Consider the following 18,103-nt stretch of genomic DNA (forward strand, 5'->3'; position numbering starts at 1 on the left):
GTTTTACAACCAAAATAATTTTAATTCTGTCGTTTGCAGGATATAATTGTCACCATTTACAAGAACTTTGGGACTTTAATTCAATTTTATTGAAATCCAGAGGAATTAAAAAATACAAAACAAGTGATCCGTAATGTAATAAATGTTTTTAAAGCATTACGGCCCGGCATTACACATTGAGCTATGATCTGATAAAATTTGAATAAACGCAGGAACAGTTGCTAACACAATTAGTTTTAAAATATCTCAATTCCCAAGACCCGATAGTAATTATAACCACGGGAAACTACGCAAAATTTGTGTTTCCACAGTAATTAATTTACCTTATTTTTTTTAACTCTGAAAGTTAGTTGATAATCCAACTATCGAAAATTAGCTTCCGAGGTGCAATTCCGTTATGTATTCAAATCAGCCAAACTAATTTAATTTACAATGACATCAATTTCACGTATTCTTCGGAAGAATGGAAAAATTATCAAAGACAATAAAGCAGTATAATCAGCAAGAGATTTGTTACACAACAATGTACAAATTTAAATAGAACAATTCAATTTTAAATCTCAATGTGAAATTTACAACATTTTGATTAATTCGGTAATGAGTTTCAGCAATATAGCTTCATTTAATTGATTACTGATGACACTAAACTTAAAATTGAATTATTCCTTGAAAATGTTGCCAAAGTAATAAAAGAAAACGGTTATCAATTCTTAAAATTTTCCATGATTAACTTAAAACTGATTCAAATGAAAAACTGTGAGAAAAATTTTAATTAGAATTTTAACTTTATTTTCTAAACTTTCAACTAATTCAGGAATAAAATGGAATGAGAAAATGTAAAATGGAATTAAAATGAATATCAAAGAAAGTTAATTTTAATTTGAAAACCGACACATACTTTGATCTATAGTCAAGGAGCATAATTAATCGTCATTGTCATTGTTTTTCTACATATCTTATGTATTTTCACATTTTTTCCCTTGTATCAACATGCCTTTGTTTTCCAAGTTGATTGAATGAAAATGTATCCACAGATTGCACACTATCTATCGTTTAATTTGTCAAAAAAACAATATTTTATGACAATATAATAGAAAGGTCACAAAAAAGAGTGGGAGGGGGTATAAATGTGTAACAGGGTGAAAGTAGAATGCCACTATCCGAGATCCAACACATGACCCCGAACTTACTGGTCCGCTGCTCCAAACTGACTGAGTTAAAAGGAAATTCCCCCTACCCAAAGCTATTCGGCAATCGTATCACTATGTACAATCAAAACCTGCTACAAAAGTAACAGATACCCCCGTTAGCCTTATATGTTCGATGAATGGCTATTATCACCCTTTTTAGTGACCTGCCTACAATATTGTCTTAAAAGGTGAAATTTCTACAGTGATAATCAAATGATAAATGTTTACTTAGATCAAACACATGTACACACAATCTCCTGGTCAACCTACACCTCCCTACTACAATCACTCTTCCATCTACCTCTAGGCTACTCTACATTTGTCTGTCCGTAAAATTCTCGTGTGTATCATTGACTATCATCATAAAACAAAAACATCAAACAGTTCATGACCCTGAGACAAAGTTTATAACAATATATCACTTTAAAGCCCCATCGCCCCCAACACAAATCTGTTCAGTAACAAATATAGATTATCAATACAAACACTTGACTTAATATGAAAGATTACTAATATAGTCAAACCTGTCTATAAAGACCACTCAAGGGATAGAGGGAAAATGGTCTTTACAGCCAGGTGGTCTTTATACACAGGTTGAAATGTGTTGAAATTGGTCAATTGGGACCCTAAAAATGTGGTCTTATTACGCAGGTGGTCTTTATACAAAGGTAGTCACAAAGACAGGTTTTCCTGTAATTCACAAAGCTCTTGATAAAGTTAATATTTCTAGGCAATTGTTACAACGGTCAATCTTGTTCCTTAATAAAGTTGTATAAAACGTATATATGTGCCATAACTGGGCGAAAATTTTGAAAAAGTTTTCTTTAAAGTGATCTATTGAAAACCATAAGGTTTGATAAATTAAGCTGTGAAAAGCATTTAAAGACAAAAAATGTATGCCTTATGAACATTAATTACATAACAACACAGAATTTTTGCAGACAAAAATATCAATTAGAACTTAAACTGAGTCCTTTTCTCTTATCAAAGCATCAAGACATTTTAAATCTGCATAAGATATCATATAAATCGTCTTGTATCACAGTAATTAATCTTTATCTTTTACATAATCTTTTTTTATTATCTAATAGCATTTATTTCAACATATGATAAAACTTTCACTATCATTAATCAAACTAAACTATGATACCGGAAATGCCAGGAACATATTTGAGTATTTACGACTGTGCTTTATAGACAACTGTGCTTTCTTTGATCCTTTTAACACATTCCTACTGACATTCATGCAAGAAATCCGACAACTGAGTGTCACCTAGAGGGAGACAACTCTTACAAAATCCTGGGCTAGTATGACAGCACCATTCCAACTCTCAGCAGTCCTTGGTATGAGGGATAAGTAAAGTCATGATTTAGTGCGCTAATATGTCCGTTATTTTCTTACCAAAGTGACGAGGGTTTAACAGTCTGCTGCACTTTGAAAGGAAAACTGACAGACACGGGAGAGAAAAAATTCAAACTTGCCAAATATGAATGAGCCCTCGAGGGAACATCAAGAGAAATGAGCTGTGTTATACCAGTTGCGAAAGCATGGCTGGATGAAATACACTCCATTAGAAATAACACCCGATTTTGATTTGTATCTCGGCCCCCCACATAAACCACTATGAGTGTAAGTCGTGGTACGTCTGCTGTTTCGGACAATCTTAACACCTTTCATCTCCGCTGACGATCCGTCTTCGTAAATCTTAAGTCATTTTCCTGTTTAAAATGTTTTAAGTAAATGTGTTTTTCGACAATACCTTTTATGGTCTGAGTAACCGTATACATATATCTAGATGTGGGAGAGGAGAAGTTGTGAAGGGCTTTTAGAGTCAACTTTGTTTTGAAATGCATCAAAATGTACGTGTAATAGCCATTTGATGGACAGGCACCAGCCTTATGGCTGAAACCTTTCCTATGATATGAACAAACCTCAACTTTTTAAAACAATTGAAATTGTTACTTGTCTGAGCAGCAAAACCTACAAGGACAAAAAAATAATACCTGAATTACAGTACCGTACACAAAACTTGGATAATAATTGAAAAAGATTGATGGTTGTTATTTGTCTAAGATTAATTATTGATCAAATTTACTCTGTAAAATCTCATTTCTTCTTTGATAAAACACTGCTAAACCCAGATAAGTACTTTCGGTCACATGTTTTATATAAAAACTCCTGCCTTCTTTCACAATGTGATAGATATCAGTGAATAAACTTACCATTTGTCACTCTCAAAATGAGATACAGCAGACAAGTACATCTTCTCAAGAATTTCAATACTATTTAACAACATTATGTTATGATCATGTCATTGAATATTAAACGCAACTATATTAGATGAGGTGAGAGAAATTCAAATTTGAACAATTTAATTCTGTCATTAACCGACAATTAAAGATGCTCCACACAAATGGTAAATTTTAACTATCAAAAACAGGAGCAGACGATTTAGTATTTTTCTCAGTATAAAAGTTACTTACTATACACCATTACCACCATTAACAGTTTGTGAGCTTCTAATTTTAGTTTAAAAACATGAAATATAATTAATTGCATCCCGAAAAAAATCCGTGTTACTATATCCTATATGGAATGAAGTATTGATTGCGCATGCACCAAAGGCGAAATAAATTATTCTATATTATTGTTTGTGTTAATTAGACATATATATACACGATTAAACACCAATTATTGTTCAAATGATGAATATCATTTATGCTCTGTCGGCGGTGGAGCATCTTTAAAGTTTCTTTAATTGCAATTTATGCCAAGTCACGTACCATACCTATTTACTTCCAGAATTTTTTTTACTTCTGAATTACAGGTATCTAAATCAAGGTTAATTTAAAACAGGACTGAGTATGAATACAAAATTGATGACTTCAATCTAGTATTAATATCCCATTATAAAACATTTAAAGATGCTCCAACGCCAACACTGAGCATAAACGATACCCAACATTTGAACAATAACTGATATATAATTGTGTTTATATGTGTCAAATTAACACAAAAATACATTTAAATCAATTTATTTTGCTTTTGGTGCATTTACAATCAGCACAGTGCCATGAAATTTTTTCGGGATGCAATAAATTATTTTTAATATTTTTATATCTAATTAGAATAAGAAGCTTAAACTTTTCAATGGTGGTAATGGTGTAAAGTAAGAAACTTTTGTAACTGAAGAATAAATTTTAATTCCTTTGCTCCTGTTTTTGATAAAGAAAAAATACCATTCGTTACAGGTGGAGCATCTTTAAATCATGGATTTTTACTTAAAATATGGTTATGATGTTACTGATTATAATCCAGTGGCAAACCATTTTGAAAGTGACAGATATTACTGCATAACAAAAAGGCCTATAACTTTATAGATGACAGGCCTATAACTTTATAGATGACAGATATATAATTTTTAGATGACACACATACAACTTTATAGATGACACACCAATAACTTTATAGATGACACACCTATAACTTTATAGATGACACACCTATGTCTTTATAGATTTGATTTGATTTGATTTGTTTATTTTTACGTCCTATTAACAGCCAGGGTCATATTTATAGATGACACACCTATAATTTTATAGATGACACACCTATAACTTTATAGATGACACACCTATAACTTTATAGATGACACACTATAACTTTATAATGACACACCTATTTTATAGATGACACACCTATAACTTTATAGATGACACACCTATAACTTTATAGATGACACACCTATAACTTTATAGATGACACACCTATAACTTTATAGATGACACACCTATAACTTTATAGATGACACACCTATAACTTTATAGATGACACACCTATAACTTTATAGATGACACACCTATAACTTTATAGATGACACACCTATAACTTTATAGATGACACACCTATAACTTTATAGATGACACAACTTATAACTTTATAGATGACACACCTATAACTTTATAGATGACACACCTATAACTTTATAGATGACACACCTATAACTTTATAGATGACACACCTTATAACTTTATAGATGACACACTATATTTATACTTATAGTACCACTATAACTTTATAGATGACACACCTATAACTTTATAGATGACACACCTATAACTTTATAGATGACACACCTATAACTTTATAGATGACACACCTATATAACTTTATAGATGACACACCTATAACTTTATAGATGACACACCTATAACTTTATAGATGACACACCTATAACTTTATAGATGACACACCTATAACTTTATAGATGACACACCTATAACTTTATAGATGACACACCTATAACTTTATAGATGACACACCTATAACTTTATAGATGACACACCTATAACTTTATAGATGACACACCTATAACTTTATAGATGACACACCTATAACTTTATAGATGACACACCTATAACTTTATAGATGACACACCTATAACTTTATAGATGACACACCTATAACTTTATAGATGACACTATAACTTTATAACTTTATAGATGACACACCTATAACTTTATAGATGACACACCTATAACTTTATAGATGACACACCTATAACTTTATAGATGACACACCTATAACTTTTATAGATGAACACACCTATAACTTTATAGATGACACACCTATAACTTTATAGATGACACACCTATAACTTTATAGATGACACACCTATAACTTTATAGATGACACACCTATAACTTTATAGATGACACACCTATAACTTTATAGATGACACACCTATAACTTTATAGATGACACACCTATAACTTTATAGATGACACACCTATAACTTTATAGATGACACACCTATAACTTTATAGATGACACACCTATAACTTTATAGATGACACACCTATAACTTTATAGATAACACACCTATAACTTTATAGATGACACACCTATAACTTTATAGATGACACACCTATAACTTTATAGATGACACACCTATAACTTTATAGATGACACACCTATAACTTTATAGATGACACACCTATAACTTTATAGATGACACACCTATAACTTTATAGATGACACACCTATAACTTTATAGATGACACACCTATAACTTTATAGATGACACACCTATAACTTTATAGATGACACACCTATAACTTTATAGATGACACACCTATAACTTTATAGATGACACACCTATAACTTTATAGATGACACACCTATAATCTTTATAGATGACACACCTATAACTTTATAGATGACACACCTATAACTTTATAGATGACACACCTATAACTTTATAGATGACACACCTATAACTTTATAGATGACACACCTATAACTTTATAGATGACACACCTATAACTTTATAGATGACACACCTATAACTTTATAGATGACACACCTATAACTTTAAGATGACACACCTATAACTTTATAGATGACACACCTATAACTTTATAGATGACACACCTATAACTTTATAGATGACACACCTATAACTTTATAGATGACACACCTATAACTTTATAGATGACACACCTATAACTTAACTTTTATAGATGACACACCTATAACTTTATAGATGACACACCTATAACTTTATAGATGACACACCTATAACTTTATAGATGACACACTTTATAGATAACACACCTATAACTTTATAGATGACACACCTATAACTTTATAGATGACACACCTATAACTTTATAGATGACACACCTATAACTTTATAGATGACACACCTATAACTAGATGACACACTTACTTTATAGATGACACACCTATAACTTTATAGATGAACACACCTATAACTTTATAGATGACACACCTATAACTTTATAGATGACACACCTAAAACTTTATAGATGACACACCTATAACTTTATAGATGACACACCTATAACTTTATAGATGACACACCTATAACTTTATAGATGAGAACCTGACTTTACACATACTATAACTTTTATTGACACACCTATAATTTACACACCTATAACTTTATAGATGAACACAGGCCTATAACTTTATAGATGACACACCTATAACTTTATAGATGACACACCTATAACTTTATAGATGACACACCTATAACTTTATAGATGACACACCTATAACTTTATAGATGACACACCTATAACTTTATAGATGACACACCTATAACTTTATAGATGACACACCTATAACTTTATAGATGACACACCTATAACTTTATAGATGACAGATACATGACCCACCTATAACTTTATAGATGACACACTATAACTTTATAAACAGGCCTATAACTTTATAGATGACAGGCCTATAACTTTTAGATATACCATAACTTTATAGATGACACACCTATAACTTTATAGATGACACACCTATAACTTTATAGATGACACACACCTATTAACTTTATAGATGACACACCTATAACTTTATAGATGGCACACTTAATAACTTTATAGATGACACACCTATAACTTTATAGATGACACACCTATAACTTTATAGATGACACACCTATAACTTTATAGATGACCTATAACTTTATAAATGACACACCTATAACTTTTATAGATGACACTACTCTATAACTTTATAGATGACACACACTATAACTTTATAGATGACACTTACCTATAACTTTATAGATGACACACCTATAACTTTATAGATGACACACCTATAAACTTTATAGATGACAAGCTTATAACTTATAAAGATGACACACCTATAACTTATAGATGGACACACCTATAACTTTATTCATGACACACCTATAACTTTATAGATGACAACACCTATAACTTTATAGATGACACACACCTATAACTTATAGATGGACACACCTATAACTTTATAGACTTTAAGAGACCTATAAGATAGATGACACCCACCTATAACTTTATAGATGACAGGCCTATAACTTTTAAGATGACACATACCTATAACTTTATAGATGACACACCTATAACTTTATAGATGACACACCTATAACTTTATAGATGACACACCTATAACTTTATAGATTACAACTATAACTTTATAGATGACACACCTATAACTTTATAGATGACACACCTATAAACTTTATAGATGACACACCTATAACTTATAGATGACACACCTATAACTTTATAGATGACACACCTATAACTTTATAGATGACTCACCTATAACTTTATAGATGACACACCTATAACTTTATAGATGACACACCTATAACTTTATAGATGACACACCTATAACTTTATAGATGACACACCTATAACTTTATAGATGACACACCTATAACTTTATAGATGACACACCTATAACTTTATAGATGACACACCTATAACTATTAAATATAGATGACACACCTATAACTTTATAGATGACACACCTATAACTTTATAGATGACACAACTATATACTTTTATAGATGACACACCTATAACTTTATAGATGACACACCTATAACTTTATAGATGACACACCTATAACTTTTATAGATGACACACCTTTAACTTTTATAGATGACACACCTATAACTTTATAGATGACACACCTATAACTTTATAGATGACACACTATAACTTTATAGATGACACACCTATAACTTTATAGATAACACACCTATAACTTTATAGATGACACACCTATAACTTTATAGATGACACACCTATAACTTTATAGATGACACACCTATAACTTTATAGATGACACACCTATAACTTTATAGATGACACACCTATAACTTTATAGATGACACACCTATAACTTTATAGATGACACACCTATAACTTTATAGATGACATACCTATAACTTTATAGATGACACACCTATAACTTTATAGATGACACACCTAGAACTTTATCCTATAACTTTACTTTATAGATGACACACCTATAACTTTATAGATGACACACCTATAACTTTATAGATGACACACCTATAACTTTATAGATGACACACACCTTTATAACTTTATAGATGACACACCTATAACTTTATAGATGACACACCTATAACTTTATAGATGACACACCTATAACTTTATAGATGACACACCTATAACTTTATAGATGACACACCTATAACTTTATAGATGACACACCTATAACTTTATAGATGACACACCTATAACTTTATAGATGACACACCTATAACTTTATAGATGACACACCTATAACTTTATAGATGACACACCTATAACTTTATAGATGACACACCTATAACTTTATAGATGACACACCTATAACTTTATAGATGACACACCTATAACTTTATAGATGACACACCTATAACTTTATAGATGACAGGCCTATAACTTTATAGATGACATACCTATAACTTTATAGATGACACACCTATAACTTTATAGATGACACACCTATAACTTTATAGATGACACACCTATAACTTTATAGATGACACACCTATAACTTTATAGATGACACACCTATAACTTTATAGATGACACACCTATAACTTTATAGATGACACACCTATAACTTTATAGATGACACACCTATAACTTTATAGATGACACACCTATAACTTTATAGATGGACACACCTATAACTTTATAGATGACACACCTATAACTTTATAGATGACACACCTATAACTTTATAGATGACACACCTATAACTTTATAGATGACACACCCTATAACTTTATAGATGACACACCTATAACTTTATAGATGACACACCTATAACTTTATAGATGACACACCTATAACTTTATAGATGACACACCTATAACTTTATAGATGACACACCTATAACTTTATAGATGACACACCTATAACTTTATAGATGACACACCTATAACTTTATAGATGACACACCTATAACTTTATAGATGACACACCTATAACTTTATAGATGACACACCTATAACTTTATAGATGACACACCTATAACTTTATAGATGACACACCTATAACTTTATAGATGACACACCTATAACTTTATAGATGACACACCTATAACTTTATAGATGACACACCTATAACTTTATAGATGACACACCTATAACTTTATAGATGACACACCTCTATAACTTTATAGATGACACCTATAACTTTATAGATGACACACCTATAACTTTATAGATGACACACACCTATAACTTTATAGATGACACACCTATAACTTTATAGATGACACACCTATAACTTATAGATGCACACCTATACTTTATAGATGACACACCTATAACTTTATAGATGACACACCTATAACTTTTTAGATGACACACCTATAAACTTTATAGATGACACACCTATAACTTTATAGATGACACACCTATAACTTTATAGATGACACACCTATAACTTTATAGATGACACACCTATAACTTTATAGATGACACACCTATAACTTTATAGATGACACACCTATAACTTTATAGATGACACACCTATAACTTTATAGATGACACACCTATAACTTTATAGATGACACACCTATAACTTTATAGATGACACACCTATAACTTTATAGGTGAAGACCTATAACTTTATGAATGACACACCTATAATTTTATAGATGACACACCTATAACTTTATAGATGACACACCTATAACTTTATAGATGACACACCTATAACTTTATAGATGACACACCTATAACTTTATAGATGACACACCTATAACTTTATAGATGACACACCTATAACTTTATAGATGACACACCTATAACTTTATAGATGACACACCTATAACTTTATAGATGACACACCTATAACTTTATAGATGACACACCTATAACTTTATAGATGACACACCTATAACTTTATAGATGACACACCTATAACTTTATAGATGACACACCTATAACTTTATAGATGACACACCAATAACTTTATAGATGACACACCTATAACTTTATTACAGATGACACACCTATAACTTTATAGATGACACACCTATAACTTTATAGATGACACACCTATAACTTTATAGATGACAGGCCTATAACTTTATAGATGACACACCTATAACTTTATAGATGACACACCTATAACTTTATAGATGACACACCTATAACTTTATAGATGACACACCTATAACTTTATAGATGACACACCTATAACTTTATAGATGACACACCTATAACTTTATAGATGACACACCTATAACTTTATAGATGACACACCTATAACTTTATAGATGACACACCTATAACTTTATAGATGACACACCTATAACTTTATAGATGACAGACCTATATTTTTATAGATGACACACCTATAACTTTATAGATGACACACCTATAACTTTATAGATGACACACCTATAACTTTATAGATGACACACCTATAACTTTATAGATGACACACCTATAACTTTATAGATGACACACCTATAACTTTATAGATGACACACACCTATAACTTTATAGATGACACACCTATAACTTTATAGATGACACACCTATAACTTTATAGATGACACACCTATAACTTTATAGATGACACACCTATAACTTTATAGATGACACACCTATAACTTTATAGATGACACACCTATAACTTTATAGATGACACACCTATTACTTTATAGATGACACACCTATAACTTTATAGATGACACACCTATAACTTTATAGATGACACACCTATAACTTTATAGATGACACACCTATAACTTTATAGATGACACACCTATAACTTTATAGATGACACACCTATAACTTTATAGATGACACACCTATAACTTTATAGATGACACACCTATAACTTTATAGATGACACACCTATAACTTTATAGATGACACACCTATAACTTTATAGATGACACACCTATAACTTTAATTATAGATGACACACCTATAACTTTATAGATGACACACCTATAACTTTATAGATGACACACCTATAACTTTAATGAATTTAATGACACACCTATAACTTTATAGATGACACACCTATAACTTTATAGATGACACACCTATAACTTTATAGATGACACACCTATAACTTTATAGATGACACACCTATAACTTTATAGATGACACACCTATAACTTTATAGATGACACACCTATAACTTTATAGATGACACACCTATAACTTTATAGATGACACACCTATAACTTTATAGATGACACACCTATATCTTTATAGATGACACACCTATATCTTTATAGATGACACACCTATTACTTTATAGATGACACACCTATAACTTTATAGATGACACACCTATAACTTTATAGATGACACACCTATAACTTTATAGATGACACACCTATAACTTTATAGATGACACACCTATAACTTTATAGATGACACACCTATAACTTTATAGATGACACACCTATAACTTTATAGATGACACACCTATAACTTTATAGATGACACACCTATAACTTTATAGATGACACACCTATAACTTTATAGATGACACACCTTTAACTTTATAGATGACACACCTATAACTTTATAAATGACACACCTATAACTTTATAGATGACACACTTATAACTTTATAAATGATGGGCCTATGAAAGCCTATAGGCTGATGAAAGATTTTATTCACAATATTAAGACTGACAAGTTTAGGACCTTTAAGCGAAAACCTTTATGGAATATTGCATTTAAAACATATTATCGGAATCTCACCTTAAATTTAGCACACCACTATAAAAATGAAGAAAGTTAAAAACAAGTCTTTCATCTTAACATTAAATCTAAATCATATATATGTCTGCTATTTCAAGTCATCCACTCTCATGATGTGAGTATTGATTACTCAAATAAAATATATGCATTGATTCCTTATCTATTGTCTGAAATCAATAATACAATCAATCAATTACACACAGAATGTGATGCATGGAAAATTATTCACCAAGACTCTAAAGGCCTTATAAATATAAAAAAGTAGAACATTTAAATTTTTCCCGCTAAAACACACATTCCAAAGCAGTAAACATTGTTCTGGTCAAATTTTAAGAAGCAATGCAAGTTAATTAATTATCAGTCTAAAAATATTGATTGAAAGTACTGTGGTGGCTGAGTGGTTAAGATGTCCCTATATATTACCACAAATCCTGTAGTCCACCTCTGTGTTGAAGGTTAAAATCCCATGTGAGCCAGTTGCCAACTGACTGTAGGTCAGTGGTTTCTCTCTGAGTACTCCGGCCTTCCTCCACCTCCTTAGGTACATCCTTAAATGACCCTGGCTGTTTATAGGATGTTAAACTAACAAAAATAATCAAGTGCAAGTTAATTAATTATTGGTCAAAAACATCAATGAAAAGTGTTGCGATGGCCGAGTGGTTAAGATGTTATGATAATACTACAAGCCCTAGACCACATCTGGGTCGAGAGTTTCAATCGCATGTGGGGCAGTTGCCAGATACTGATCACAGGTCAGTGGTTTTCCTCCGGGTACTCCGGCTTCATTCTATCTAACTCCTAAATCTAAATGTCCTTAAATGACCCCGACTGTTGCTAGAACATTAAACCAATCAAGTGAAAGTTAATTACTTAACATTCTAAAACATTATTTGATAAAATTGAATAAATTCTCATCAATAATTAATTATTTTAATTCTAATTACCATTAATTACCTGTATCCATTGTATGCACCAGACCCAGAAAACTTGATCCTTGTTCTGTTTTATTCTGCGTCATATAGAAGAAATTCACAAGTGACACTTGTTATAAATAATTCACATTACTTATAGATTCCGCTCAAAAGAATAGACTGAATTTAATCCGTTTTTCACCAAAAGTATTTCTGCCATAGGTCACAACTGTTAATCAGACTTCAAACCAATACATGTATACCATTAATCCAATATGTAGTGCACCTTTATATCATCAAACAGACAAATCTTCAAGATTGAAAACTCCAACGCAATGACGCTGTAATAATTGGATCAGAGATATTGTATATTTTATCAAAGTATCAAGCATCCGTTAGACTCTATAGACGTGCGAGACAATTAAGAAGTATCAAGATTTGTTACACTTTTAAGATTTCTCCGTGTTTATCACATGTGTCATTTATCATGTCCATGTGATCAAATGTCATTAGGATGATGGAATCTTCCTCATCTTTTATAATCTGATTTCTCAAATATCATCGAACACACCATTCCATCTTGCCACCCGGTCTGGCATTCCATATTGGTCAAATTTTCATAAGGCTCCAGGTGATCGACAACCATATACAGAATTCTATTAATTTCCTTCCACCAGAAATAAATTTGAAAAAAAAAAGATATAATCTTCAGGTGATGAATAAGTTGCTGTACTCTTAAAATCTACTCATCACAATGGATATATCAATGTTAATTACAGGTGAGCGAAAACAATAACCACTTCCTATAGAATACAGGTAGTGTTAGATGTTATACCCATCAGTATCTGTATATATATAAATAAACAGCACACAGGTAAACAGACACACCTGTAGACCCTTACTAACGAGATTACCATCACGTTTACAGGTATACAGATATTCCCTTTGGGGTATAGCACCAGTCCGTATGACCCTAATCACTCAACTCCAGCTTGAACTGACAGCTTCAGATTTTGAACATACATCTCTTCTATATATATATATATATTACTGCATATAAATATAATATAGCTACTTTTGACAGGTTTCTATATAGGGTTAATTTATAACAATGAAAACTGCATATAGAAAAACAGCTCAAATGACACAGCTTTTTTTCAATCACAATAAATAACTCCTTTCAAGCTCCTGCATACACTCCCCTAAAATGGCAAAATATCGTCGGCATTGACCATAAAGGGACATAATATGGTTTTAATAGCCAAATGGTCTTTATACACAGGTAAAATTATGTTGAAATTGACCCTAAGAAAGAGGTCTTATCAAGCCGATGGTCTTTATACAGAGGTGGTCACTTAATATATTAATTGGACAATAAACTAATAATAAAACCGAAAACAATTCCAAAGGCAGGTTTCAGTAAATCAACATATTTTGACACCATTAAAAATACTCTGATTTTTTACTACAGAAATGTTCAATTGTGCCCAATTTCAAAATTCTTGATATATATAAATGATCCTGATATTTTGCATTAAAATAAAGGTGATCGCCATTTGATGATATTTACCGTAGAGATAGATGGTCCAGGGTTTATTAATCGCAGATCATTCCAAATGGAGACTTTTCCCTCCCACCAACCACCATCAAAGCCTTCAGTTTCTTGATTCATTACTCAGAGACAAAAACAGGGAAGACAAAAGAAACGCATAACATGGATTTGATCAAGCATGACCATATCTCACCCTTCTGCAAGTCGCGCCTGGTCGAACTCTAGGTACAAATTTATGTTGTGTGTAATGATCGTATCTGATGGAGAATGATAGAAACCGCTACAAACCATTAAATCTATTTTTCAGACATTGTTTTAAAATGTGAGGACATTTTCAAACGAAAATAAACAAAAACATAAACAAATTAAATTACGGCTTAGTCACACCTGGGAAAAGTCTCTGTACAAATTGATGTAGAGCGTAACGATCGTCTATGATGGAGAATGATAGAAACTTAACTACATGCCATTAAATTTATTTTCAGGTGTTGTTTACAAAATGTTATCAAAGATATGTCTGACAGAACTTGGTTAAAATTTATTTAGTACTTTATGACTAGTAGTAATTTAAGGCGAAAATGAAGAGATGATGGATGACAGACAATGAGGGATGACCAATGCTGTATCTCTGAGAAAAATCAGATCAATTTTCATCAACATTTGAGTGAAGAAATAAGCAAAAGTTTGAACTTCACACATGTGTTTGAAACAAAAAAAAGGTTCATCTACATGTATAAGTAGAAAAACAATTTAATCTCATTATAATAAAAATATCAAAAGAACTTTTAATATCAATTTCTGAAGTCAAAGAAGAGTTGGAACTTTAATATAGTAACTATACTACAGATCAGGATATCTTGCACCTGACTTTCTTTGAATCTATCAGTTTTTGGTAAATGAACTCTTCTTGGTATGGTTTTCTTAATTGAACATCGAAATATATATATAATTAACAGCCAGGGTCATTAATGAACTCTAATTGTTCATAAGCCTAGTCAGTGATTTTTCTGAGGGAACTCAGGCTTTCTAATCAGAACCTGACCCGACCTTCAATGACCCTATAACTACTAATGGCCTCTTAAATACAAACGAACCGCTATATACATCAATCATAAAATTCAAACTATTAGCACATCTAAAGATACAAATCTGTGAATGTTTAAAACAAATGATGTAAAAACTACCTCTCTTAAACAACTAAATAGATAGCGATCAATCCGACGAATGATGTCTACTTGTCTATTCCTAACAGCCTGACTGAGTCCAGGAATTCAGTTTGTATCCCCTGGGGTATCAAACCTTAGCCAGGTAAAAGTTATCTATTCCATCAACACCAATATATCACCTGAACCAAGACAAATCAAGAGTATTGTTTTGATGATAAATTTGGTGGGGAGAAAATTTCTTCTTTCAATTAATACTTGTATTCACAGGTAATCTAATTAAAACCAGGTCCTGGTTGTTCTAATTTCCAACAATGATCAGCTTCATCACATGATTAGCAAAATTTTTCATTTTTGATTTGCCACAAAACCTCAGTTATAGTCAGGAATAAAGTACTTCAGAAGTAAGAGAAATACTGTCAAGTTAGCTTTAAAAGAAATGATTTTATCTTGATTTGAACAACTGGGTCTTCGATATGCTTATGCTACGTAAACGTATTGAAGTTCCTGTTTGAATAAGATTTTTCGAAAAATAATAAGAGTGCTATTCAAGTTATCTTACTTGTCATTATTTCCATTTTAATCGCGAACATATAAGTTCACGGATATTAACTTGAACACGGTTACAGGGATATTTAATCCCGCAAGAATAAAAGCAACTATATTTTTGAAAATGTACACCACTCCCAGCCACCCCATCCCCAACCCTCTATTTCATAAAAAATGATAGTTAAATTTGTTACAGTGTTACCTGACAATTAAATTTTTTACAGACTCTTAAACCCCAAATTCAAAATTATTATGAAATAAAATATTATTGTAAGCTTTGCTTATGTCCAGATGGAACAGCATGGGAAAGATTCTAAGATAATCAAACTGGCTCAAATATAGTTATATATATAACTTAAAGATGCTCCACCGCTGACAAATAGTATTTTTCACTATCAAATACAAGAGCAGACGATTTAGTATTTTTCTTCGGGTAGAAAAGTTACTTACTTTACATCATTACCACCATTAAAAAGTTTGAGCTTCTAATTTTACTTCAAGTTAAAACTATGAAAAATAATTGATTGCATCCTGATAAAATTCTGTGGCACTATATCCTATCAGGAAATAAGTACTCAGATTGCGCAATCACCAAAGGCAAAATAAATTATTTCATACTATTTTTGTGTTAATTAGACATATATATACACGATTAAACACCAATTATGCACTGTCGGCAGTGGAGCATCTTTAAAAATGAACATAATTAGAACTAAAATTCTAGATTTTCATTAACAATCAATACAAAACATGTTATCTGGTCAATAAGTTACACCATTACAGAGATTGACAGACAGTCTATTGCTCTGCCCTCTGGTGGCAGTCTGGCGAACTAGGCAACAGAGGTGTGACCTATCTGTCATAGTGTCGCCCCAGGATAAATGTAACATGTTGCTAAACGACTGAACAGATCAAATGTTAAGTTTAATCTAATCTTTAGGGAAGGGTACTAAGATTTTAAGTTCCAACAAAAATTAGACAGAAAAAGGGATGGACGGACTGAGGGATAGACAGGCAGACTTAGGGATGGACAGACAGACTGAGGGATGGACAGACAGACTGAGGGATATACAGGCAGACTGAGGGATGGACAGGGTGAGGGATAGACAGACTGAGGGATATAGACAGGCAGACTGAGGGATGGACAGGCAGACTGAGGGATAGA

The 18,103-nt window shown here is 31.6% G+C and overlaps 1 protein-coding gene across 2 annotated transcripts in view; it reads right to left on the minus strand.

Moving 5' to 3' along the window:
• LOC138330227 (LIM domain only protein 3-like) overlaps positions 1 to 18,103 on the minus strand; it is a 170,032-nt gene that overhangs the window by 141,910 nt on the left and 10,019 nt on the right. Inside the window, exon 1 of one of the 2 annotated variants that reach the window (XM_069277691.1) lies at positions 13,718 to 14,409. The exons of the other annotated variant lie outside the window; for it this stretch is intronic. Coding sequence (XP_069133792.1) covers positions 13,718 to 13,781 — 64 coding nt within the window. The 5' untranslated portion in view covers positions 13,782 to 14,409. Of the gene's footprint in view, positions 1 to 13,717; positions 14,410 to 18,103 lie in introns of those variants that run through there. 2 annotated transcript variants of the gene reach the window in all.

Source organism: Argopecten irradians, chromosome 8 (assembly GCF_041381155.1).
Source record: "Argopecten irradians isolate NY chromosome 8, Ai_NY, whole genome shotgun sequence".
NCBI classification, from domain to species: domain Eukaryota; kingdom Metazoa; phylum Mollusca; class Bivalvia; order Pectinida; family Pectinidae; genus Argopecten; species Argopecten irradians.